Source organism: Oncorhynchus gorbuscha, linkage group LG09, assembly GCF_021184085.1.
Source record: "Oncorhynchus gorbuscha isolate QuinsamMale2020 ecotype Even-year linkage group LG09, OgorEven_v1.0, whole genome shotgun sequence".
In the NCBI taxonomy this organism is placed as follows: Eukaryota; Metazoa; Chordata; class Actinopteri; order Salmoniformes; family Salmonidae; genus Oncorhynchus; species Oncorhynchus gorbuscha.
The window spans coordinates 11826705-11852736 of NC_060181.1; the positions used below are offsets into that span (position 1 = coordinate 11826705).

The 26032-nt window shown below is 46.2% G+C and overlaps 1 protein-coding gene across 13 annotated transcripts in view; it reads left to right on the plus strand.

Annotated features, from left to right (window-relative positions):
- The first annotated feature begins 41 nt into the window (after positions 1-41).
- LOC124043169 (SH3 domain-binding protein 5-like) overlaps positions 42-26032 on the plus strand; it is a 49545-nt gene continuing 23554 nt past the window's right edge. For all 13 annotated transcript variants that reach the window (XM_046361428.1, XM_046361434.1, XM_046361429.1 and 10 more), the window contains exons 1-2: positions 42-454; positions 8369-8431. In XM_046361428.1, the coding sequence (XP_046217384.1) occupies positions 374-454; positions 8369-8431 (144 nt within the window). In that variant the 5' untranslated portion in view covers positions 42-373. The remainder of the gene's footprint in view (positions 455-8368; positions 8432-26032) is intronic.

Sequence of the window (26032 nt, forward strand, 5' to 3'; positions counted from 1 at the left end):
ATCCGAGCTCTCATTCCACAGCTGTTTCGCGCTCTCTCCTCTCATTAAACTCACTCACTCACTCTCCCGGTCGCTGTCTCTGTCCGGAAGGTTGCTTTCAGCAAAACCGCCTGTTGGGATTCATTTCAGTGGTGAGCTACAAACAGACACGCTTTCCTGCCGTTTTCTGTCTATCCCGGACGTCTGTAGTATATTCGTGTGTTTGCGAGCCTGCTGTGTGTTTATTCTATTATAACGGAATACACTCGAATCTTCTCCCTGTGAAGAAAGAGGCGACGGACCGCCTGAACTCAACTAGCCGCTAAAGTATCATCTCGGTGGGGGTCTTGTTTTGTGTTTAACGGAGGACCCTGGTTCTGAGAACCCCCACAAAATGGAGAAGTTAGAGAAGGGAATCAAGCCAGTGGAAGAGTGTGAATCTCCCGAGGACGAAGTGGTTGACCCCCGGATCCAGGTACAGTAATTAGCCGACAGTTATCATTTTAGAAAGACACCCAAACATATATAATCCCTTTTCATTTCATATATGATCTCTGTGGTCTTAAAAAAAGACTAGACTTAGTAAAGGTTTGCCATATCACCTTTTAACATATTCTGCGCATTGGGTTTCAAGTTTGGGAAAGCTGATTTTCACCCAAAAAAACGCACCATTATAATAAAGCAAGTACATTACCAGTCAAAAGTTTGGACACACCTACTCATTCAAGGGTTTCTTTATATTTTCTACATTGTGAAATAGTGAAGACATCACGACTACAAAATAACACATATGGAATCATGTAGTAACCAACAACAAAAAAAGTGTTAAACAAATCAAAATGTAGTTTATATTTTAGATTCTTTAAAGTAGGCATCCTTTGTGTTGATGACAGCTTTGCACACTCTTGGCATTCTCTCAACCAGCTTCACGTGGAATGCTTTTCCAACAATCTTGAAGGAGTTCCTACCAGAGCCGGTCGTGACCTCTCTGGGGCCCTAAGCAAAATTCTCCTAAGGGGCCCTCCTACCTGACCCGTGAGCAATGTAAACCATTTGCCATTGCCACACGGTCACACCTGATACCCTAGTGCTTCCACTACAAGCCTCCCTCCTTTAAAACAGTGACCGTCTGTCGGTCTAAGAATAAGTAGACCTATACAGAACAGAATGAGGTATAAACAAACAATACTTATTGAATATATTATTTTCTATAGAATCTTAATATAAGTGAATATTAACATAAATAAGAAAATATAAAATGTAGAAAATAATAAAATATAAAACAGAGCTTTGGCTCTGCTGCCTGGTAATTAGTCCAGTCCTCACAATATTAGACAATTATCTTTGTCTATACAATGTAAACATAAACCCAAAGGCCATGACTGCAGCTATACGTCTCAAAATAGTAAAATAAAACCGCTACAACTGTGTGATTCACTTTGGTTCCCTCTACAGCCTGGGCATTTCCAGCATCAGCATGGCTACCAGTCTATCTGGAAAAAAATTGAGAAACTCTGTCACATAGTTAAACAGTCATTTACACAATGCACTTCTGCCATACAATCTTAAATGTTACTAAGTGTGTAAACATTTGAATTCAAATCTTACCATCAACATATTCCCCTTCTGTACTTTCTTGAGGCAAAAATCACCACAATGATGTCATCGTAGGACATGTGTTTCCCCACGGTCATGATTTATGCTCCCGATGGCCAGACCACTCAAACATTCATTATTTATGCTCCCGATGGCCAGACCACTCAAACGTTCATGATTTATGCTCCCGATGGCCAGACCACTCAAGCGTTTATGATTTATGCTCCCGATGGCCAGACCACTCAAACGTTCATGATTTATGCTCCCGATGGCCAGACCACTCAAACGTTCATGATTTATGCTCCCGATGGCCAGACCACTCAAACGTTCATGATTTATGCTCCCGATGGCCAGACCACTATAACGTTCATGATTTATGCTCCCGATGGCCAGACCACTATAACGTTCATGATTTATGCTCCCGATGGCCAGACCACTATAATGTTCATGATTTATGCTCCCGATGGCCAGACCACTCAAACGTTCATGATTTATGCTCCCGATGGCCAGACCACTCAAACGTTCATGATTTATGTTCCCGATGGCCAGACCACTCAAACGTTCATGATTTATGCTCCCGATGGCCAGACCACTCAAACGTTCCTGTGACATGGAAGACCTCAGATAGCTTTCGATGAGCTTTCATTTGGAAAATCTCCTCTCTGCTGATGCTACTGTTACTGGTAGGATGACTGCAATTCTTAGGGCTATCCAAAGGTTAGGATAGAGTTTCTCCAGGTTGTTCTCACAGAGAAATGGAAGCAGCTCAAATGCAGTCATCTGATCTGATGGCTGATCAGTTAAATTTTGAATCTCGTGTGCCAGATCCATTCCACTGATGTCACAGTCATCTCTGAAGGTTGAGTGTTTTCAACTTCTATGCAGTGAGCCTTTAAAAGATTCACTGGACATTTGAGAGGCAGCGCTCCATATTTGGTTTTCACCTGGTTGAGTGTTTCAAATCTCTCATCCATGGATGTCACAGCAGAGTCGACCACAATGTTGAAGTAGTTGACTTGAAGGTTTTTCAGTGCATCAGTCAGTGGTTCATCAGGAGCCTCATAGCTCAAAACGACTCAGTCTCTTCTCTTTCAGAACAGCCTTCACATTCATTTCTTCACAAATGCTTTTGGCTGCTCTCTGGGCCTCAGAGAATCCAGTTTCCCAGTATGTAGTGAGGGAGGCCTTTGCATTTGAGATTAAATCCACTATGATATCCAACTGCATTGAGGCGGATTGGAGGAGCATGTTCACCTTGTTTGACATTGCCAGTATCTCACACTATACGACACAGCAAATCAAGTAGCGGTAGGATCCAACTTCCTCTGCAAGTGCTTGTGCCTCCACTTTGGCCACAGGATCGTTGATCGTCTGTCTGGCGTCCAGTAATACCTCCCGAACCTCAGAAGCCTGATACTGTTACGATCGTTTAGAGATGAATTAGACCAACGTGCAGCATGGTTGGCGAACTTCTTACATTTATTTCAAATGAACACAAAAAAAATAATTAAAAATACAAAACCGAACATAAAGTTCTGCAGGGCTATACAGCTACTATGCAAAAACAACATCCCACAAACTCAGGTGAAAAACAGGCTGCCTAAGTATGATCCCCAATCAGAGACAACGATAGACTCTGATTGGGAACCATACCTGGCCAAAAAAGAAATAGAACACATAGATTGCCCACCCTAGTCACACCCTGACCTAACCAAAGTAGAGAATAAAAAATATCTCTAAGGTCTGGGCGTGACAGATATCTGATTGCATGAACACTTTGAAGCCTACTCTCCCATCTTGTGTCACTCCATGACTTCACAGTTATGTTCACGTGTTTCTTCAAAACACTCCATCTTTGTGTGCCAGCTGAAAAGAAGGTGAAGAGTGTTGGCAACTGCATCTTTTGAAGATTTGGCAGCATCTGCATGACAAGGTTTAGAGTATGTGCTCCAAATGGGATGAACACAAGGTTTAGAGTATGTGCTCCACATGGGATGAACACAAGGTTTAGAGTATGTGCTCCACATGGGATGAACACAAGGTTTAGAGTATGTGCTCCACATGGGATGAACACAAGGTTTAGAGCATGTGCTCCACATGGGATGAACACAAGGTTTAGAGTGTGTGCTCCACATGGGATGAACACAAGGTTTAGAGTGTGTGCTCCACATGGGATGAACACAAGGTTTAGAGTATGTGCTCCACATGGGACGAACACAAGGTTTAGAGTGTGTGCTCCACATGGGACGAACACAAGGTTTAGAGTGTGTGCTCCACATGGGATGAACACAAGGTTTAGAGTGTGTGCTCCACATGGGATGAACACAAGGTTTAGAGTATGTGCTCCACATGGGATGAACACAAGGTTTAGAGTGTGTGCTCCACATGGGATGAACACAAGATTTAGAGTATTTGCTCCACATGGGATGAACACAAGGTTTAGAGTATGTGCTCCACATGGGATGAACACAAGGTTTAGAGTGTGTGCTCCACATGGGATGAACACGGCTCTGGGATGTTTTTGGAGCAGTCTGGCTTGTACTCCTTGGTGCTTGCCCTTCATGTTGACCCCATTATCATAAGCTTCATGTCGACCCCATTATCATAAGCTTGCCCTCTGCGATCTTCAAACGGAATCTTCAGCTCGTTCAGCTTATCTAAGATGACAGTGGACAGATTCAGGCCTGTTGTAACCTCAACATTCACAAAGCCCGAGGAAGTGCTCCTTGATCTCTGGCTTTCTTTTTAAAGCCACGCTTCTCAGAATAATAGACATTTGCTCCTGGTGACTAATGTCGGGTGTCCAGTCCAAGATAATGGAGAAGTACTTGGAGTCTCTTACTTGAGTCACTATTGCTTCCAGAATATCTTCACTCACAATCTGTATCAGCTCATTCTGTGTGCCCTTCAACAAGGTAATGAGCATGCGTCTCTCCATTTTTTATTTTTGCTGAGATGATTTTGCATAACTGGGTTACATTTTGCCCGTAATTCAACGTCTTTTAGGAAGTTTCCATTATCTGGTTGGAAGAGTTTGTCTGATGAACCCCTGATTGCTAGGTTTCTTTCAGACAGAGACTGGGTGACACTTATTAAACGTGTAAGGACATCCCACCATCTCTTTCTTTCAGACCACAAAATTGTCATTTGTATCAAATCAAATCAAATGTTATTAGTCACATGTGCCGAATACACCTTTCAGTGTGATGCTTACTGACAAGCCCCTAACCGACAGTGCAGTTTAAAAAAAATATCTGGTCAAGAGTCTGTCCCCGATGTAGGCGCAGATTAAGTTCTCTCCACTTAATCATATTTTCTGTGTGTTCAGGACAACCCTCATGGTGTTTCAGAAAGGCGTTGATATTTTACCAGTCATTCATTTATTATTTTGTAGTCTTCTGTAGAAAAGAGCTTACAGCAAAAACAACAGACAGTGTTGTTTTTGATTGATTATGAAAGCCAGCTGGTAATTTTCCCCATTTAGCCATCTCCTGGTCATCTTTTCCCCATTTATCCATCTCCTGGTCATCTATTCCCCATTTATCCATCTCCTGGTCATCTTTTCCCCATTTAGCCAGCTGGTCATCTTTTCCCCATTTATCCAGCTGGTCATCTTTTCCCCATTTATCCATCTCCTGGTCATCTTTTCCCCATTTAGCCAGCTGGTCATCTTTTCCCCATTTATCCAGCTGGTCATCTTTTCTCCATTTATCCAGCTCCTGGTCATCTATTCCCCATTTAGCCAGCTGGTCATCTATTCCCCATTTATCCATCTCCTGGTCATCTTTTCCCCATTTAGCCAGCTGGTCATCTATTCCCCATTTATCCATCTCCTGGTCATCTTTTCCCCATTTAGCCAGCTGGTCATCTTTTCCCCATTTATCCAGCTCCTGGTCATCTATTCCCCATTTATCCATCTCCTGGTCATCTTTTCCCCATTTATCCATCTCCTGGTCATCTATTCCCCATTTATCCATCTCCTGGTCATCTTTTCCCCATTTAGCCAGCTGGTCATCTTTTCCCCATTTATCCAGCTGGTCATCTTTTCTCCATTTATCCATCTCCTGGTCATCTATTCCCCATTTATCCATCTCCTGGTCATCTTTTCCCCATTTAGCCAGCTGGTCATCTTTTCCCCATTTATCCAGCTGGTCATCTTTTCTCCATTTATCCATCTCCTGGTCATCTTTTCCCCATTTAGCCAGCTGGTCATCTATTCCCCATTTATCCAGCTCCTGGTCATCTTTTCTCCATTTATCCAGCTCCTGGTCATCTTTTCCCCATTTAGCCAGCTGGTCATCTATTCCCCATTTATCCATCTCCTGGTCATCTTTTCCCCATTTAGCCAGCTGGTCATCTATTCCCCATTTATCCAGCTCCTGGTCATCTTTTCCCCATTTAGCCAGCTGGTCATCTTTTCCCCATTTAGCCAGCTGGTCATCTTTTCCCCATTTAGCCAGCTGGTCATCTTTTCCCCATTTAGCCAGCTGGTCATCTTTTCCCCATTTAGCCAGCTGGTCATCTTTTCCCCATTTAGCCAGCTGGTCATCTTTTCCCCATTTATCCAGCTCCTGGTCATCTTTTCCCCATTTATCCATCTCCTGGTCATCTTTTCCCCATTTATCCATCTCCTGGTCATCTTTTCCCCATTTATCCATCTCCTGGTCATCTTTTCCCCATTTATCCAGCTCCTGGTCATCTTTTCCCCCCATTTAGCCAGCTGGTCATCTTTTCCCCATTTAGCCAGCTGGTCATCTTTTCCCCATTTAGCCAGCTGGTCATCTTTTCCCCATTTAGCCAGCTGGTCATCTTTTCCCCATTTATCCAGCTCCTGGTCATCTTTTCCCCATTTAGCCAGCTGGTCATCTATTCCCCATTTAGCCAGCTGGTCATCTTTTCCCCATTTATCCATCTCCTGGTCATCTTTTCCCCATTTATCCAGCTCCTGGTCATCTTTTCCCCATTTAGCCAGCTGGTCATCTTTTCCCCATTTAGCCAGCTGGTCATCTTTTCCCCATTTAGCCAGCTGGTCATCTTTTCCCCATTTAGCCAGCTGGTCATCTTTTCCCCATTTAGCCAGCTGGTCATCTTTTCCCCATTTATCCAGCTCCTGGTCATCTTTTCCCCATTTAGCCAGCTGGTCATCTATTCCCCATTTAGCCAGCTGGTCATCTTTTCCCCATTTATCCATCTCCTGGTCATCTTTTCCCCATTTATCCAGCTCCTGGTCATCTTTTCCCCATTTATCCAGCTCCTGGTCATCTTTTCCCCATTTAGCCAGCTGGTCATCTTTTCCCCATTTATCCAGCTCCTGGTCATCTTTTCCCCATTTAGCCAGCTGGTCATCTTTTCCCCGTTTCTTTTCAGCAAATCAACCATGAAGGCCTGATTCACCCAGTCTCCTCTGAACAGTTGATGTTGAGATGTGTCTGTTTGTCACGCCCTGACCTTAGAGAGCCGTTTTATTTCTCTATTTGGTTAGGTCAAGGTGTGATTTGGGTTGGGCATTCTATGTTGTCTATTTCTTTGTTTTGGCCGAGTATGTTTCCCAATCAGAGGCAGCTGTCTATCGTTGTCTCTGATTGGGGATCACACTTAGGCAGCTTTTTCCCACCTGTGTTTTGTGGGTAGTTATTTTCTGTTTAGTCTCTGTTACCTGACAGAACTGGTCGCTTTCATTTTGTTACTCTGCCCGACGACAGGCGTTAGTTACACTGTTACTTGAACTCGGTGAAGCATTTATTTGGGCTGCACTCTGAGGTGCAGTTAACTCTAATGAACTTATCCTCTACAGTAGAGGTAATTCTGGGTCTTCCATTCCTGTGGCGGTCCTCATGAGAGACAGTTTCATCATAGCGCTTGATGGTTTATTGTGACTGCACTTGAAGAAACTTAAAAATGTCTTGAAATTTTCAGAATTGACTGACCTTCATGTCTTAAAGTACTGATAGACTGTCGTTTCTCTTTGCTTATTTGAGCTGTTCTTGTCATAATATGGACCTGGTCTTTTACCAAATAGGGCACTTCTGTATACCACCCCTACCTTGTCACAACACAACTGATTGGTTCAAACGCATTAAGAAGGAAAGAAATTCCACAAATTAACTTTTAACAAGGCACACCTGTTAATTGAAATGCATTCCCAGGTGACTACCTCATGAAGCTGGTTGAGAGAATGCCAAGAATGTGCAAAGCTGTGATCAAGGCACAGGGTGGCTACTTTGAAGTATCACACATATAAAATATATTTTGATTTGTTTAACACTTTTTTTGGGGGGGGGGGGGTTATTACATGATTCCATATGTGTTATTTCATAGTTTTGATGTCTTCAGTATTTTTCTACAAGGTAGAAAATAGTTTTAAAAAATAAAGAAAAACCCTTGAATGAGTAGGTATGTCCAAACTTTTGACTGGTACTGTGTGTAAGATAGCCTACTATTCCTAATGCGATGATTAGATTGGGATAGTCGTAATTTAAAACAACAATATAACAATCACTATTCACAAAATGGAATGTTCAATGCAGTACATAGTGGCGTAGATACCTAGGTTATAGGCTAGATCAGATACCTATATAGGCTAGATCAGATACCTATATAGGCTAGATCAGATACTTTGCTTGTCCTTTCTCAGCACAGGAGTATTTTGGCCTTTTCTAAACACATTTCATGTAATTCTACAACACTTTCTTTTTGCTCTCTATCCTCTCTCTTTTCCTTCCTCTTCATTTTTCTCTCTCCTATCCTTGCCTCCTTCCCTCCTCCCTGTCTCCTGTGTGTTGTGTGTAAACAGGGGGAGTTGGACAAGTTGAACCAGTCCACAGAGGACATCAACCGCTGGGAGACAGAGCTGGAGGTGGGTCTGTGTGCGTTTGTGACAAGAACAGACTTGTCACTTTCTTGGATATTCCAACCAGTGACCCTTTCTGTTACTGGCCCAAAGCCTTTCATTCCAATCAAATAGCAGCCAATCCCAAATCTGACATCTTCTTTTCCCCCTCTAAACCATCTCCTCTTCTGGGTTACCTTACAAATACACTCTTTTCCTCCTCTAAACCACCTCCTCTTCTGGGTTACATTACAAATACGCTCTTTTCCCCCTCTAAACCACCTTCTCTTCTGGGTTACATTACAAATACTGTTATGCAGGTGAATGAGGACCCAAAAGCGACTTGGCGAAAACAGAGTCTTTAATCCAGTAAAGTAAATCTTCAATACTCCTAGACAATTCGGAGCGGTAAATAAAGCATAAGGAACAATTCCACTCGTAATCACGAGAACAGACTGGAGACTCGATAATAAACTGCAGGTTGCCTCGGGAAGGCACTTGACCGTAGCAGACTCAAACACCTGCTCACCACGCAGCATCTGAGGGAAACACGACACGACAGGGCGATACAAAGACACAGCACGGTGAACAATATACAAGGATCCGACAGGACAGACACGGAAAACAGGGGGAGAAATAGGGACTCTAATCAGGGGAAAAGATAGGGAACAGGTGTGGGAAGACTAAATGATTGATTAGGGGAATAGGAACAGCTGGGAGCAGGAACGGAACGATAGAGAGAAGAGAGAGAGAGAGGGAGAGAGAAAAAGGGAACGAACCTAAAAAGACCAGCAGGGGAAAACGAACAGAAGGAAAAGCAAAATGACAAGACAATATAAGACAAAACATGACAGTACCCCCCACTCACCGAGCGCCTCCTGGCGCACTCGAGGAGGAATCCTGGCGGCAACGGAGGAAATCATCAATCAGTGAACGGTCCAGCACGTCCCGAGACGGAACCCAACTCCTCTCCTCAGGACCGTAACCCTCCCAATCCACTAAGTATTGGTGACCCCGTCCCCGAGAACGCATGTCCATGATCCTACGTACCTTGTAAATAGGTGCGCTCTCGACAAGGACGGGAGGGGGGGGAAAGACGAACGGGGTGCGAAGAAAGGGCTTGACACAGAAGACATGGAAGACAGGATGGACGCGACGAAGATGTCGCGGAAGAAGCAGTCGCACAGCGACAGGATTGACGACCTGGGAGACACGGAACGGACCAATGAACCGCGGAGTCAACTTACGAGAAGCTGTCGTAAGAGGAAGGTTGCGAGTGGAAAGCCACACTCTCTGGCCGCAACAATACCTAGGACTCTTAATCCTACGTTTATTGGCGGCTCTCACAGTCTGTGCCCTGTAACGGCAAAGTGCAGACCTCACCCTCCTCCAGGTGCGCTCACAACGTTGGACAAACGCTTGAGCGGAGGGAACGCTGGACTCGGCAAGCTGGGATGAGAACAGAGGAGGCTGGTAACCCAGACTACTCTGAAACGGAGATAACCCGGTAGCAGACGAAGGAAGCGAGTTGTGAGCGTATTCTGTCCAGGGAGCTGTTCTGCCCAAGACGCAGGGTTTCTGAAAGAAAGGCTGCGTAGTATGCGACCAATCGTCTGATTGGCCCTCTCTGCTTGACCGTTAGACTGGGGATGAAACCCGGAAGAGAGACTGACGGACGCACCAATCAAACGACAGAACTCCCTCCAAAACTGTGACGTGAATTGCGGACCTCTGTCTGAAACGGCGTCTAACGGGAGGCCATGAATTCTGAACACATTCTCGATGATGATTTGTGCCGTCTCCTTAGCGGAAGGAAGTTTAGCGAGGGGAATGAAATGTGCCGCCTTAGAGAACCTATCGACAACCGTAAGAATCACAGTCTTCCCCGCAGACAAAGGCAGACCGGTAATGAAGTCTAGGGCGATGTGAGACCATGGTCGAGAAGGAATGGGGAGCGGTCTGAGACGACCGGCAGGAGGAGAGTTACCTGACTTAGTCTGCGCGCAGTCCGAACAAGCAGCCACGAAACGGCGCGTGTCACGCTCCTGAGTCGGCCACCAAAAACGCTGGCGAATAGAAGCAAGAGTGCCTCGAACACCGGGATGACCAGCTAACTTGGCAGAGTGAGCCCACTGAAGAACAGCCAGACGAGTGGAAACAGGGACGAAAAGAAGGTTACTAGGACAAGCGCGCGGCGACGCAGTGTGCGTGAGTGCTTGCTTAACCTGTCTTTCAATTCCCCAGACTGTCAACCCGACAACACGCCCATAAGGAAGAATCCCCTCGGGATCAGTAGAAGCCACAGAAGAACTAAAAAGACGGGATAAGGCATCAGGCTTGGTGTTCTTGCTACCCGGATGGTAAGAAATCACAAACTCGAAACGAGCGAAAAACAACGCCCAACGAGCTTGACGAGCATTAAGTCGTTTGGCAGAACGGATGTACTCAAGGTTCTTATGGTCTGTCCAAACGACAAAAGGAACGGTCGCCCCCTCCAACCACTGTCGCCATTCGCCTAGGGCTAAGCGGATGGCGAGCAGTTCGCGGTTACCCACATCATAGTTGCGTTCAGATGGCGACAGGCGATGAGAAAAATAAGCGCAAGGATGAACCTTATCGTCAGACTGGAAGCGCTGGGATAGAATGGCTCCCACGCCTACCTCTGAAGCGTCAACCTCGACAATGAATTGTCTAGTGACGTCAGGAGTAACGAGGATAGGAGCGGACGTAAAACGTTCTTTTAGAAGATCAAAAGCTCCCTGGGCGGAACCGGACCACTTAAAACACGTCTTGACAGAAGTAAGAGCTGTGAGAGGGGCAGCAACTTGACCGAAATTACGAATGAAACGCCGATAGAAATTAGCGAAACCTAGAACGCGCTGCAACTCGACACGTGACCTTGGAACGGGCCAATCACTGACAGCTTGGACCTTAGCGGAATCCATCTGAATGCCTTCAGCGGAAATAACGGAACCGAGAAAAGTAACGGAGGAGACATGAAAAGAGCACTTCTCAGCCTTCACGTAGAGACAATTCTCTAAAAGGCGCTGGAGAACACGTCGAACGTGCTGAACATGAATCTCGAGTGACGGTGAAAAAATCAGGATATCGTCAAGGTAGACAAAAACAAAGATGTTCAGCATGTCTCTCAGAACATCATTAACTAATGCCTGAAAAACAGCTGGCGCATTGGCGAGACCAAACGGCAGAACCCGGTACTCAAAATGCCCTAACGGAGTGTTAAACGCCGTTTTCCACTCGTCCCCCTCTCTGATGCGCACGAGATGGTAAGCGTTACGAAGGTCCAACTTCGTAAAGCACCTGGCTCCCTGCAGAATCTCGAAGGCTGATGACATAAGGGGAAGCGGATAACGATTCTTAACCGTTATGTCATTCAGCCCTCGATAATCCACGCAGGGGCGCAGAGTACCGTCCTTCTTCTTAACAAAAAAAAACCCCGCGCCCGGCCGGAGAGGAAGAAGGCACTATGGTACCGGCGTCAAGAGACACAGACAAATAATCCTCGAGAGCCTTACGTTCGGGAGCCGACAGAGAGTATAGTCTACCCCGAGGAGGAGTGGTCCCCGGAAGGAGATCAATACTACAATCATACGACCGGTGAGGAGGAAGGGAGTTGGCTCGGGACCGACTGAAGACCGTGCGCAGATCATGATATTCCTCCGGCACTCCTGTCAAATCGCCAGGTTCCTCCTGAGAAGTGGGGACAGAAGAAACGGGAGGGATGGCAGACATTAAACACTTCACATGACAAGAAACGTTCCAGGATAGGATAGAATTACTAGACCAATTAATAGAAGGATTATGACATACTAGCCAGGGATGACCCAAAACGACAGGTGTAAAAGGTGAACGAAAAATCAAAAAAGAAATAGTCTCACTGTGGTTACCAGATACTGTGAGGGTTAAAGGTAGTGTCTCAAATCTGATACTGGGAAGATGACTACCATCTAAGGCGAACATGGGCGTAGGCTTGTCTAACTCTCTGAAAGGAATGTCATGTTTCCGAGCCCATGCTTCGTCCATGAAACAACCCTCAGCCCCAGAGTCTATCAAGGCACTGCATGTAGCACCCGAACCGGTCCAGCGTAGATGGACCGACATAGTAGTACAGGATCTAGATGGAGAGACCTGAGTAGTAGCGCTCACCAGTAGCCCTCCGCTTACTGATGAGCTCTGGCTTTTACTGGACATGAATTGACAAAATGTCCAGCAAGACCGCAATAGAGGCACAGGCGGTTGGTGATCCTCCGTTCCCTCTCCTTAGTCGAGATGCGAATACCTCCCAGCTGCATGGGCTCAGTCTCTGAGCCAGAGGAGGGAGATGGTTGCGATGCGGAGCAGGGAAACACCGTTGACGCGAGCTCTCTTCCACGAGCCTGGTGACGAAGATCTACCCGTCGTTCTATGCGGATGGCGAGAGCAATCAAAGAGTCCACACTGGAAGGAACCTCCCGGGAGAGAATCTCATCTTTAACCACTGCGTGGAGTCCCTCCAGAAAACGAGCGAGCAGCGCCGGCTCGTTCCAGTCACTAGAGGCAGCAAGAGTGCGAAACTCAATAGAGTAATCCGTTATGGATCGATCACCTTGGCATAGGGAAGCCAGGGCCCTAGAAGCCTCCCTACCAAAAACTGAACGGTCAAAAACCCGAATCATCTCCTCTTTAAAGTTCTGGTAATTGTTAGAGCAATCAGCCCTTGCCTCCCAGATAGCTGTGCCCCACTCTCGAGCCCGGCCAGTAAGGAGTGAAATGACGTAAGCAACCCGAGCTCTCTCTCTAGAGTATGTGTTGGGTTGGAGAGAGAACACAATATCACACTGGGTGAGAAAGGAGCGGCACTCCGTGGGCTGCCCGGAGTAGCAAGGTGGGTTATTAACCCTAGGTTCCGGAGGCTCGGCAGACCAGGAAGTAACAGGTGGCACGAGACGCTGAGCGGCCAGGTTCTCCACGGCATGGCGAGCAGCAGACAATTCCTGCTCGTGTCTGCCGAGCATGGCTCCTTGGATCTCGACGGCAGTGTTACGAGCGTCTGTAGTCGCTGGGTCCATTCTTTGGTCGGATCCTTCTGTTATGCAGGTGAATGAGGACCCAAAAAACGACTTGGCGAAAACAGAGTCTTTAATCCAGTAAAGTAAATCTTCAATACTCCTAGACAATTTGGAGCGGTAAATAAAGCATAAGGAACAATTCCACTCGTAATCACGAGAACAGACTGGAGACTCGATAATAAACTGCAGGTTGCCTCGGGAAGGCACTTGACCGTAGCAGACTCAGACACCTGCTCACCACGCAGCATCTGAGGGAAACACGACACGACAGGGCGATACAAAGACACAGCACGGTGAACAATATACAAGGATCCGACAGGACAGACACCGAAAACAGGGGGAGAAATAGGGACTCTAATCAGGGGAAAAGATAGGGAACAGGTGTGGGAAGACTAAATGATTGATTAGGGGAATAGGAACAGCTGGGAGCAGGAACGGAACGATAGAGAGAAGAGAGAGAGAGAGGGAGAGAGAAAAAGGGGAACGAACCTAAAAAGACCAGCAGGGGGAAAACGAACAGAAGGAAAAGCAAAATGACAAGACAATATAAGACAAAACATGACAAATACGCTCTTTTCCTCCTCTAAACCACCTCCTCTTCTCTTCTGGGTTACATTACAAATACGCTCTTTTCCCCCTCTAAACCACCTCCTCTTCTCTTCTGGGTTACATTACAAATACGCTCTTTTCCTCCTCTAAACCACCTCCTCTTCTGGGTTACATTACAAATACGCTCTTTTCCTCCTCTAAACCACCTCCTCTTCTGGGTTACATTACAAATACGCTCTTTTCCTCCTCTAAACCACCTCCTCTCCTCTTCTGGGTTTCGTTGGAAAGAGTCTAGAATAGCCAAGTCTAGGTCCAGAAGTCTTCTCAACAGCTCCTACCCCCAAAGCCATAAGAGTCCTGAACAGCTAATCAAATGGCTACCCAGACTATTTGTGTTGCACCCCCCCCTTTTACACTGCTGCTACTCTCTGTTGTTATCATCTACGCATAGTCACTTTAACTCTACCTACATGTACATATTACCTCAATTACCTCGACTAACCGGTGCCCCCGCATATTGACTCTGTCCCGGTACCCCCTGTTTATAGCCTCGCTATTGTTATTTACGGCTGCTCTAATTATTTGTTGCTTTAATTTCTTATTTTTTACTTAACACATATTTTTCTTAAAACTGCATTGTTGGTTAAGGGCTTGTGCATGTGACCAGATAAAATTGGATTTGATTTGAAATATGCTAGAGAGAGGGAAGGAGGGAGAGGGAAGGGGGAGAGAGGGAGAGAGGGAAGAGGGAGAGAGGGTAGGGGGAGAGAGAGGGAGAGAGGGTAGGGGGAGAGAGGGAGAGAGGGAAGAGGGAGAGAGGGTAGGGGGAGAGAGGGAGAGAGGGAAGGGGGAGAGGGTGAGAGAGGGAAGAGGGAGAGAGAGAAGGGGGAGAGGGAGAGAGGGAGAAGAAGAGAGCCAGTTTACTGAAAAGATTGAGTACTTGGGGGAAACGTCAGCATATTCCTTGTATTTCAGGAAGAACATCTTGTTATAGACATACACATGTAATACCTGTATTATACACATATATTATGTTGTTGTATATTTCCAGGAAGCTAATTCAGAGAAAGAGAATGGCTGAAAGGGAGGTATGCGAAGTATGTCAAGTTGTTTACGTTATAAACAAAAGGTGACTCTCTGAGACCCCCTAGATCCCCCTGTAGGGTAGACGGGCCTGTGTGGCCTCTCTCTCTCTCTCTCTCTCTCTCTCTCTCTCTCTCTCTCTCTCTCTCTCTCTCTCTCTCTCTCTGTCTTGCCGTCTGACCTTTAAACCCTAGGCCTACTCTCTCTCTCTGTCTTGCCATCTGACCATTAATCCCTAGGTCTACTCTCTCTCTCTCTCTCTCTCTCTGTCTTGTTGTCTGACCATTAAACCCTAGGTCTACTCTCTCTCTCTCTCTGTCTTGTTGTCTGACCATTAAACCCTAGGTCTACTCTCTCTCTCTGTCTTGTTGTCTGACCATTAAACCCTAGGTCTACTCTCTCTCTCTGTCTTGTTGTCTGACCATTAAACCCTAGGTCTACTCTCTCTCTCTCTCTCTGTCTTGCCGTCTGACCTTTAAACCCTAGGTCTACTCTCTCTCTCTGTCTTGTTGTCTGACCATTAAACCCTAGGTCTACTCTCACTCTCTGTCTTGTTGTCTGACCATTAAACCCTAGGTCTACTCTCACTCTCTGTCTTGTTGTCTGACCATTAATCCCTAGGTCTACTCTCTCTCTCTCTCTCTCTCTGTCTTGTTGTCTGACCATTAAACCCTAGGTCTACTCTCTCTCTCTCTCTGTCTTGTTGTCTGACCATTAAACCCTAGGTCTACTCTCTCTCTCTCTCTCTGTCTTGCCGTCTGACCTTTAAACCCTAGGTCTACTCTCTCTCTCTGTCTTGTTGTCTGACCATTAAACCCTAGGTCTACTCTCTCTCTCTCTCTCTGTCTTGCCGTCTGACCAATAAACCCTAGGTCTACTCTCTCTCTCTGTCTTGTTGTCTGACCATTAAACCCTAGGTCTACTCTCTCTCTCTGTCTTGTTGTCTGACCTTTAAACCCTAGGTCTACTCTCTCTCTCTCTCTCTGTCTTGTTGTCTGACCATTAAACCCTAGGTCTACTCTCTCTCTCTGTCTTGTTGTCTGACCATTAAACCCTAGGTCTACTCTCTATCTCTCTCTGTCTTGTTGTCTGACCATTAAACCCTAGGTCTACTCTCTCTCTCTGTCTTGTTGTCTGACCATTAAACCCTAGGTCTACTCTCTCTCTCTCTCTCTCTGTCTTGTTGTCTGACCATTAAACCCTAGGTCTACTCTCTCTCTCTCTCTTGTTGTCTGACCATTAAACCCTAGGTCTACTCTCTCTCTCTGTCTTGCCGTCTGACCATTAAACCCTAGGTCTACTCTCTCTCTCTGTCTTGTTGTCTGACCATTAAACCCTAGGTCTACTCTCTCTCTCTGTCTTGTTGTCTGACCATTAAACCCTAGGTCTACTCTCTCTCTCTGTCTTGTTGTCTGACCATTAAACCCTAGGTCTACTCTCTCTCTCTCTCTCTCTCTCTCTGTCTTGCCGTCTGACCTTTAAACCCTAGGTCTACTCTCTCTCTCTCTCTCTGTCTTGTTGTCTGACCATTAAACCCTAGGTCTACTCTCTCTCTCTGTCTTGCCGTCTGACCATTAAACCCTAGGTCTACTCTCTCTCTCTGTCTTGTTGTCTGACCATTAAACCCTAGGTCTACTCTCTCTCTCTGTCTTGTTGTCTGACCATTAAACCCTAGGTCTACTCTCACTCTCTGTCTTGTTGTCTGACCATTAAACCCTAGGTCTACTCTCTCTCTCTGTCTTGCCGTCTGACCATTAAACCCTAGGTCTACTCTCTCTCTCTCTCTGTCTTGCCGTCTGACCATTAAACCCTAGGTCTACTCTCTCTCTCTCTCTCTGTCTTGCCGTCTGACCTTTAAACCCTAGGTCTACTCTCTCTCTCTCTCTCTGTCTTGTTGTCTGACCATTAAACCCTAGGTCTACTCTCTCTCTCTCTCTCTCTCTGTCTTGTTGTCTGACCATTAAACCCTAGGTCTACTCTCTCTCTCTGTCTTGCCGTCTGACCATTAAACCCTAGGTCTACTCTCTCTCTCTGTCTTGTTGTCTGACCATTAAACCCTAGGTCTACTCTCTCTCTCTGTCTTGCCGTCTGACCATTAAACCCTAGGTCTACTCTCACTCTCTGTCTTGTTGTCTGACCTTTAAACCCTAGGTCTACTCTCTCTCTCTGTCTTGCCGTCTGACCATTAAACCCTAGGTCTACTCTCTCTCTCTGTCTTGTTGTCTGACCATTAAACCCTAGGTCTACTCTCTCTCTCTGTCTTGTTGTCTGACCATTAAACCCTAGGTCTACTCTCTCTCTCTGTCTTGTTGTCTGACCATTAAACCCTAGGTCTACTCTCTCTCTCTCTCTCTGTCTTGCCGTCTGACCTTTAAACCCTAGGTCTACTCTCTCTCTCTCTCTCTGTCTTGTTGTCTGACCATTAAACCCTAGGTCTACTCTCTCTCTCTGTCTTGCCGTCTGACCATTAAACCCTAGGTCTACTCTCTCTCTCTGTCTTGTTGTCTGACCATTAAACCCTAGGTCTACTCTCTCTCTCTGTCTTGTTGTCTGACCATTAAACCCTAGGTCTACTCTCTCTCTCTCTCTCTGTCTTGCCGTCTGACCATTAAACCCTAGGTCTACTCTCTCTCACTCTCTCTGTCTTGCCGTCTGACCTTTAAACCCTAGGTCTACTCTCTCTCTCTCTCTCTGTCTTGTTGTCTGACCATTAAACCCTAGGTCTACTCTCTCTCTCTCTCTCTGTCTTGTTGTCTGACCATTAAACCCTAGGTCTACTCTCTCTCTCTGTCTTGCCGTCTGACCATTAAACCCTAGGTCTACTCTCTCTCTCTGTCTTGTTGTCTGACCATTAAACCCTAGGTCTACTCTCTCTCTCTGTCTTGGTCTACTCTCTCTCTCTGTCTTGTTGTCTGACCATTAAACCCTAGGTCTACTCTCTCTCTCTGTCTTGTTGTCTGACCATTAAACCCTAGGTCTACTCTCTCTCTCTGTCTTGTTGTCTGACCATTAAACCCTAGGTCTACTCTCTCTCTCTGTCTTGTTGTCTGACCATTAAACCCTAGGTCTACTCTCTCTCTCTGTCTTGTTGTCTGACCATTAAACCCTAGGTCTACTCTCTCTCTCTGTCTTGTTGTCTGACCATTAAACCCTAGGTCTACTCTCTCTCTCTGTCTTGTTGTCTGACCATTAAACCCTAAACCATTAAACCCTAGGTCTACTCTCTCTCTCTGTCTTGCCGTCTGACCATTAAACCCTAGGTCTACTCTCTCTCTCTGTCTTGTTGTCTGACCATTAAACCCTAGGTCTACTCTCTCTCTCTGTCTTGCTGTCTGACCTTTAAACCCTAGGTCTACTCTCGCTCTCTGAGCAGCAGCTATTAGAAAGACATTTGGATTACTGTTAGGAAGCACAGTATTGTTGGGTCCTGTTTTAAGACTGGGTCAGGGGCCAGGGGCCAGGGGCCAGGGGTCAGGGGACAGGGGACAGGGGACAGGGACCAGGGGTCAGGGGCCAGGGACCAGGGACCAGGGGTCAGGGACTGTGGTTCGAGACATTGGCTTGGTGGAACACAAGAACAACTTCAGGAAGCTACGTTTCAACATCAGGAGTTCATCGGTCAGTATTGGGTTAAACATGTTTCAGATCACTGATTTAACAGGTGTTCTTTTCCAGAGAGACAAACTATCAGCATGTTTATTGTAAACATTGCTCCTCAGTGAATGTCACAGATACCTCATATCTCCGTCATCCATGAAGTGTTCTGAGAGGCTGGTTATGGCACACATCAACTTCATCATCCCAGACCCACTCCAACTTGCATACCGCCCCCAAGAGATCCATAGACGATGCGATCTCAATTGTTCTCCACACTGCCCTCACCCACCTAGATATGAGGAACACCTATGTGAGAATGCTGTTCATTGACTACAGCTCAGAGTTCAACACCGTTGTCCCCTCCAAGCTCGTCACCAAGCTTAGGATCATGGGACTGAACCCCTCCCTCTGAAACTGGATCCTGCACTTCCTGATGAGCCGACCCCAGGTGGTGAGGGTAGGCAACATCACCTTGCCACGCTGACCCTCAACACGGGGGTCCCACAGGGGTGCGCGTTTAGTCCCCTCCTGTACTCCCTGTTCACTGTCGTGGAAATTTCCTCTATTTACCAAATCATGGGAGCAAACCACACACACAAGTCAGAGTTAGTTATAAAAGTCCATCTTTAATTATATGAGCTCTATCACAACCCTGTGATTCTCAGATCAATTCAGTGTCTCTCCATGAATTCTCTGAGAGCCCCCTTACAATGCAACTGAGATCCTTTAATAGCAAAGAACACACATAGTCAGACAGCATATACATAATACATCGTTCAGCTTTGTCTCCTTTCTCAAACCCCAGAACCATAAACCAATCCTCCATATCAACAGGCATATATCAAATTGTCATTTAGATACAACCAACCCTAAATACAAACAATCCTGGACAAGCTCACAGAGAGGAGAATGAGGCTATAGGTTAAGATAGAAACAACATTAGAGGGAGCATAGAATGATTCCAGACACTGCAACCCTCCTTTCCCCACTGGGAAAGGTAGGGAGTAAAATATATGTTTACACATGATGACACTTTGACCTCTCCCCTCTCTGTGGCCCATGCAACTTAGTCTTGACATAGAACAGATAACTGCAACCCCGCCACAGTATTATACAAAAATACCATTCTGATGAGAAGTAACTTACACACATTTGATGAATATAAAACATCTTAAATATGTTACCAACAAATTCTGAATCTTCCACGACATCACCCAAGACTGCGTGGCCAGGCCTCGATTCCAACGCCATCATTAAGTTTGCTGACGACACTACGGTGGTAAGGCCTGATCATTGACAACGATGAGACAGCCTATAGGGAGGAGGTTAATGACCTGACAGTGTGGTGCCAGGACAACAACCTCTCCCTCAACGTCAGTAAGACCAAGGAGCTGATTGTGGACTACAGGAAACAGAGGTCCGAGCACGTCCCCATCCTCATCGACGGGGCTGCGGTGGAGCGGGTCGAGAGTTCCTCTGTGTCCAAATCACTAAGAACTTAAAATGGTCTACACAAACGAGCGTAGTTGTGAAGAAGGCCCAACAGCACATTTTCCCCCTCAGGAGGTTGAAAAGGTTTGGCATGGGCCCTTCAAATCTTCAAAAACGTTCTACAGCTGTACGACTGAGAGCATCTTGACTGGCTGCAACACAGTCAGTATGGCATGGGAATAGCACCGCTCTCGATAGCATGGCGCTACAGAGTGTGGTGCGGACAGCCCAGTACTTCCCCGGGGAAGAGTTCCTTGCCATCTAGGACCTCTCTATATCAGGAGGTGTGAAAGGAAGACCAAGAAAATCATTAAAGACTCCAACCAACCAACGCATAGATTGTTTTCTCTGCTTCCGCACGGCAAGCGGTGACGGTGCATCAAGTCTGACACCAAAACAGGCTCCTGAACAGCTTCTATCCCCATGTCATGAGACTGCTAAATAGCTAACTAAATAGCTAACAAAATAGCTAACAAAATATCTAACAAAATAGCTAACTAAATAGCTAACTAAATAGCTAACAAAATAGCTAACTAAATAGCTAACTAAATAGAACTAAATAGCTAACAAAATAGAACAAAATAGCTTAAAAAAATAGAACTAAATAGCTAACTAAATAGCTAACAAAATAGCTAACTAAATAGAACTAAATAGCTAACAAAATAGCTAACAAAATATCTAACAAAATAGCTAACTAAATAGCTAACTAAATAGCTAACAAAATAGCTAACTAAATAGCTAACTAAATAGAACTAAATAGCTAACAAAATAGAACAAAATAGCTTAAAAAAATAGAACTAAATAGCTAACAAAATAGCTAACTAAATAGCTAACAAAATAGCTAACTAAATAGAACTAAATAGCTAACAAAATAGCTAACAAAATATCTAACTAAATAGCTAACTAAATAGCCAACAAAATAGCTAACTAAATAGAACTAAATAGCTAACAAAATAGCTAACTAAATAGAACTAAATAGCTAACAAAATAGCTAACTAAATAGAACTAAATAGCTAACAAAATAGCTAACTAAATAGAACTAAATAGCTAACAAAATAGCTAACTAAATAGCTAACAAAATAGCTAACTAAATAGAACTAAATAGCTAACAAAATAGAACAAAATAGCTTAAAAAAATAGAACTAAATAGCTAACAAAATGGCTACATGGGCTATCTGGGGTTGACCTTTGTATTTTTGCACCGTCTCTATTCACACTCACAGGGTCCTACACACTCACAGGGTCCTACACACTCACAGGGCCCTACACACTCACAGGGCCCTACACACTCACAGGGCCCTTCACACTCACAGGGCCCTACACACTCTGCACACTGATACTCCAACACACATACAAACACTCACTCCATCATTCGCTCAACACACACACATTGACACTGCACACACACACCCACTCACATAAAATCATCATATACTGCTACTCTGTTTATCATATATCCTGATGCCTAGTCACCTTACATATCTACCTCCATCACTCCCACTATACATATCTACCTCCATCACTCCCACTATACATATCTACCTCCATCACTCCAGTATCCCTGTCCTCTTACCCCTCTACATATCTACCTCCATCACTCCAGTATCCCTGTCACCTTACCCCTATACATATCTACCTCCATCACTCCAGTATCCCTGTCACCTTACCCCTATACATATCTACCTCCATCACTCCAGTATCCCTGTCACCTATACATATCTACCTCCATCACTCCAGTATCCCTGTCCTCTTACCCCTCTACATATCTACCTCCATCACTCCAGTATCCCTGTCCTCTTACCCCTCTACATATCTACCTCCCTCACTCCAGTATCCCTGTCCCCTTACCCCTATACATATCTACCTCCATCACTCCAGTATCCCTGTCACCTATACATATCTACCTCCCTCACTCCAGTATCCCTGTCCTCTTACCCCTCTACATATCTACCTCCATCACTCCAGTATCCCTGTCCCCTTACCCCTCTACATATCTACCACCATCACTCCAGTATCCCTGTCACCTTACCCCTCTACATATCTACCTCCATCACTCCAGTATCCCTGTCACCTATACATATCTACCTCCCTCACTCCAGTATCCCTGTCCTCTTACCCCTCTACATATCTACCTCCATCACTCCAGTATCCCTGTCCCCTTACCCCTCTACATATCTACCTCCATCACTCCAGTATCCCTGTCCCCTTACCCCTCTACATATCTACCTCCATCACTCCAGTATCCCTGTCCTCTTACCCCTCTACATATCTACCTCCATCACTCCAGTATCCCTGTCCCCTTACCCCTCTACATATCTACCTCCATCACTCCAGTATCCCTGTCCCCTTACCCCTCTACCTCCATCACTCCAGTATCCCTGTCACCTTACCCCTCTACCTCTATCACTCCAGTATCCCTGTCCCCTTACCCCTCTACCTCTATCACTCCAGTATCCCTGTCCCCTTACCCCTCTACCTCTATCACTCCCACTATACATATCTACCTCCATCACTCCAGTATCCCTGTCACCTTACCCCTCTACATATCTACCTCCATCACTCCAGTATCCCTGTCACCTTACCCCTCTACATATCTACCTCCATCACTCCAGTATCCCTGTCACCTATACATATCTACCTCCCTCACTCCAGTATCCCTGTCACCTATACATATCTACCTCCCTCACTCCAGTATCCCTGTCCCCTATACATATCTACCTCCCTCACTCCAGTATCCCTGTCCCCTTATCCCTCTACATATCTACCTCCATCACTCCAGTATCCCTGTCCCCTTACCCCTCTACATATCTACCTCCCTCACTCCAGTATCCCTGTCCCCTTACCCCTCTACATATCTACCTCCATCACTCCAGTATCCCTGTCCCCTTACCCCTCTACATATCTACCTCCCTCACTCCAGTATCCCTGTCCCCTCTACATATCTACCTCCCTCACTCCAGTATCCCTGTCACCTTACCCCTATACATATCTACCTCCCTCACTCCAGTATCCCTGTCCCCTATACATATCTACCTCCCTCACTCCAGTATCCCTGTCACCTTACCCCTCTACATATCTACCTCCCTCACTCCAGTATCCCTGTCACCTTACCCCTCTACATATCTACCTCCATCACTCCAGTATCCCTGTCCCCTCTACATATCTACCTCCATCACTCCAGTATCCCTGTCCCCTCTACATATCTACCTCCCTCACTCCAGTATCCCTGTCCCCTCTACATATCTACCTCCATCACTCCAGTATCCCTGTCCTCTTACCCCTCTACATATCTACCTCCATCACTCCAGTATCACTCCAGTATCCCTGTCCCCTCTACATATCTACCTCCATCACTTCAGTATCCCTGTCCCCTTACCCCTCTACATATCTACATCCATCACTCCAGTATCCCTGTCACCTTACCCCTCTACATATCTAGCTCCATCACTCCAGTATCCCTGTCACCTCTACATATCTACCTCCATCACTCCAGTATCCCTGTCACCTTACACCTCTACATATCTACCTCCATCACTCCAGTATCCCTGTCCCCCCTCTACATATCTACCTCCATCACTCCAGTATCCCTGTCCCCTATACATATCTACCTCCATCACTCCAGTATCCCTGTCACCTCTACATATCTACCTCCATCACTCCAGTATCCCTGTCCCCTTACCCCTCTACATATCTACCTCCATCACTCCAGTATCCCTGTCCTCTTACCCCTCTACATATCTACCACCATCACTCCAGTATCCCTGTCCTCTTACCCCTCTACATATCTACCACCATCACTCCAGTATCCCTGTGCATTGTCAATATGACACTGGACCTGATTGACCCTGTATAGAGTATGATGACTTTATCATGGTCCTCTTGTTGTTTTTTATTTAACCTTTATTTAACCTTTATTTAACCTTTATTTAACCTTTATTTACCCAGGCAAGTCAGTTAAGAACAAATTCTTATTTTCAATGACGGCCTAGGAACAGTGGGTTAACTGCCTGTTCAGGGGCAGAACGACAGATTTGTACCTTGTCAGCTCGGGGGTTTGAACTTGCAACCTTCCAGTTACTAGTCCAACGCTCTAACCACTAGGCTACCCTGCCCCTGTGTGTTATTATTTTTGTGTTACATTGTTATTCATTATTGTATTGTTGGGGTTAGAGTTTGCAAGAAAGGCATTTCACTGTACTTGTGCATGTGACATTAAAAAAAACTTGAAACCTGATTGAAACATGAAACCGCAGAAACTATTGAGGAAGTGTGATGATGTCACAGGAAGCTAGTTTCCCCTCAATGCTCCCTTCTCTCTCCTCTCTTCTCTCGCCCTCTCTTTTGCCCTCCTTCTCTCCCCCTCTCTTCTCTCTCCCTCCATGTCTCCCCCTCTCTTTCCCCTCCATCTCTCCCCCTCTCTTTCCCCCATCCATCTCTCCCCCTCTCTCTCCCTCCATGTCTCCCCCTCTTTTCCCCTCCATCTCTCCCCCCCTCCATCTTTCCCCTCCATCTCTTCCCCCCTCCATCTCCCCCTCTCTTCCCTCCATGTCTCCCCCTCTCTTTCCCCTCCATCTCTCCCCATCTCTTTCCCCCTCTCTTTCCCCTCCATCTCCCCCTCTTCCCCCTCCATGTCTCCCCCTCCCCTTTCCCCCATCATGTCTCCCCTCCATGTCTCCCCTTCCCCTCCATCTCTCCCCCTCTCTTTCCCCTCCATCTCTCCCCTCCATCTCTTTTCCCTCCATGTCTCCCCTTTCCCCATGTCTCCATCTCTCCCCCATCTCCATCTCCATCTCCCCCCTCCATCTCATGTCTCCCCCTCTCTTTCCCCTCCATCTCTCCCCCCTCTCTCTCCATTTTCCCCCTCCATCTTTCCCCCTCCATCTTTTTCCCCTCCATGTCTCCCCCTCCTTTCCCTCCATCTTTCCCCCTCCATCTCTTTCCCATCTCTCCCCCTCTTTCCCCTCCATCTTTCCCCCTCCATCTCTTTCCCCCTCCATGTCTCCCCCTCCTTTCCCCCTCCATGTCTCCCCCTCCCCTCTTTCCCCCTCCATGTCCCCCTCCATCTCTCCCCCTTTCCCTCCATTTTCCCCCTCCATCTCTTTCCCCCTCCATCTTTCCCCCCTCCATCTCTCCCCCCTCCATCTTTCTTTCCCCCTCCATCTCTCCCCCCCTCCATTTCCCCCTCCATCTCTTTTCCCCTCCATCCATGTCTCCCCCTCTCTTTTCCCCTCCATCTCTCCCCTCTCTTTTCCCCTCCACCTCTCCCAATCTCTTTTCCCCTCCACCTCTCCCCCTCTCTTTTCCCTCCATCTCTCCCCCTCTCTTTTCCCCTCCACCTCTCCCCCTCTCTTTCCCCCTCCATCTCTCCCCCTCTCTTTTCCCCTCCATTTTTCCTCCTCTCTTCCTACCCCCTCCCTTTCTGGGGACAAAATGCAGGTGTTACAGCCCTTAAATCTAGGGTGACCACATTTAAGATACCCAAATGCGGAACAACGGGATTATTTCGAGGAACAGATTAGTAGCCTACAGGAATGTGGGACTGTCCATCACAATCAGGGACATGTGGTAAGCATGGTAACTTTACATGAATCTGATTCACATAGTTGGCACCACACACACACACACACTCCTCTTTGACAGGGAGAGAGACATTTCTCAGCCCCTAATTTTAGACATTGTGACGCAGGGACCGAGAGAAGGGATTCTCCCTGGAATATTTCCACGAATATGTAACAGCATAGAGGGGTAATGTTCCTGTCTGCAGACTGGTGGTGTTTATGCTTGTGTGCCAACTATGTGAATCAGATTCATGTAAAGTTACCATGCTAGGTTAAGTGAG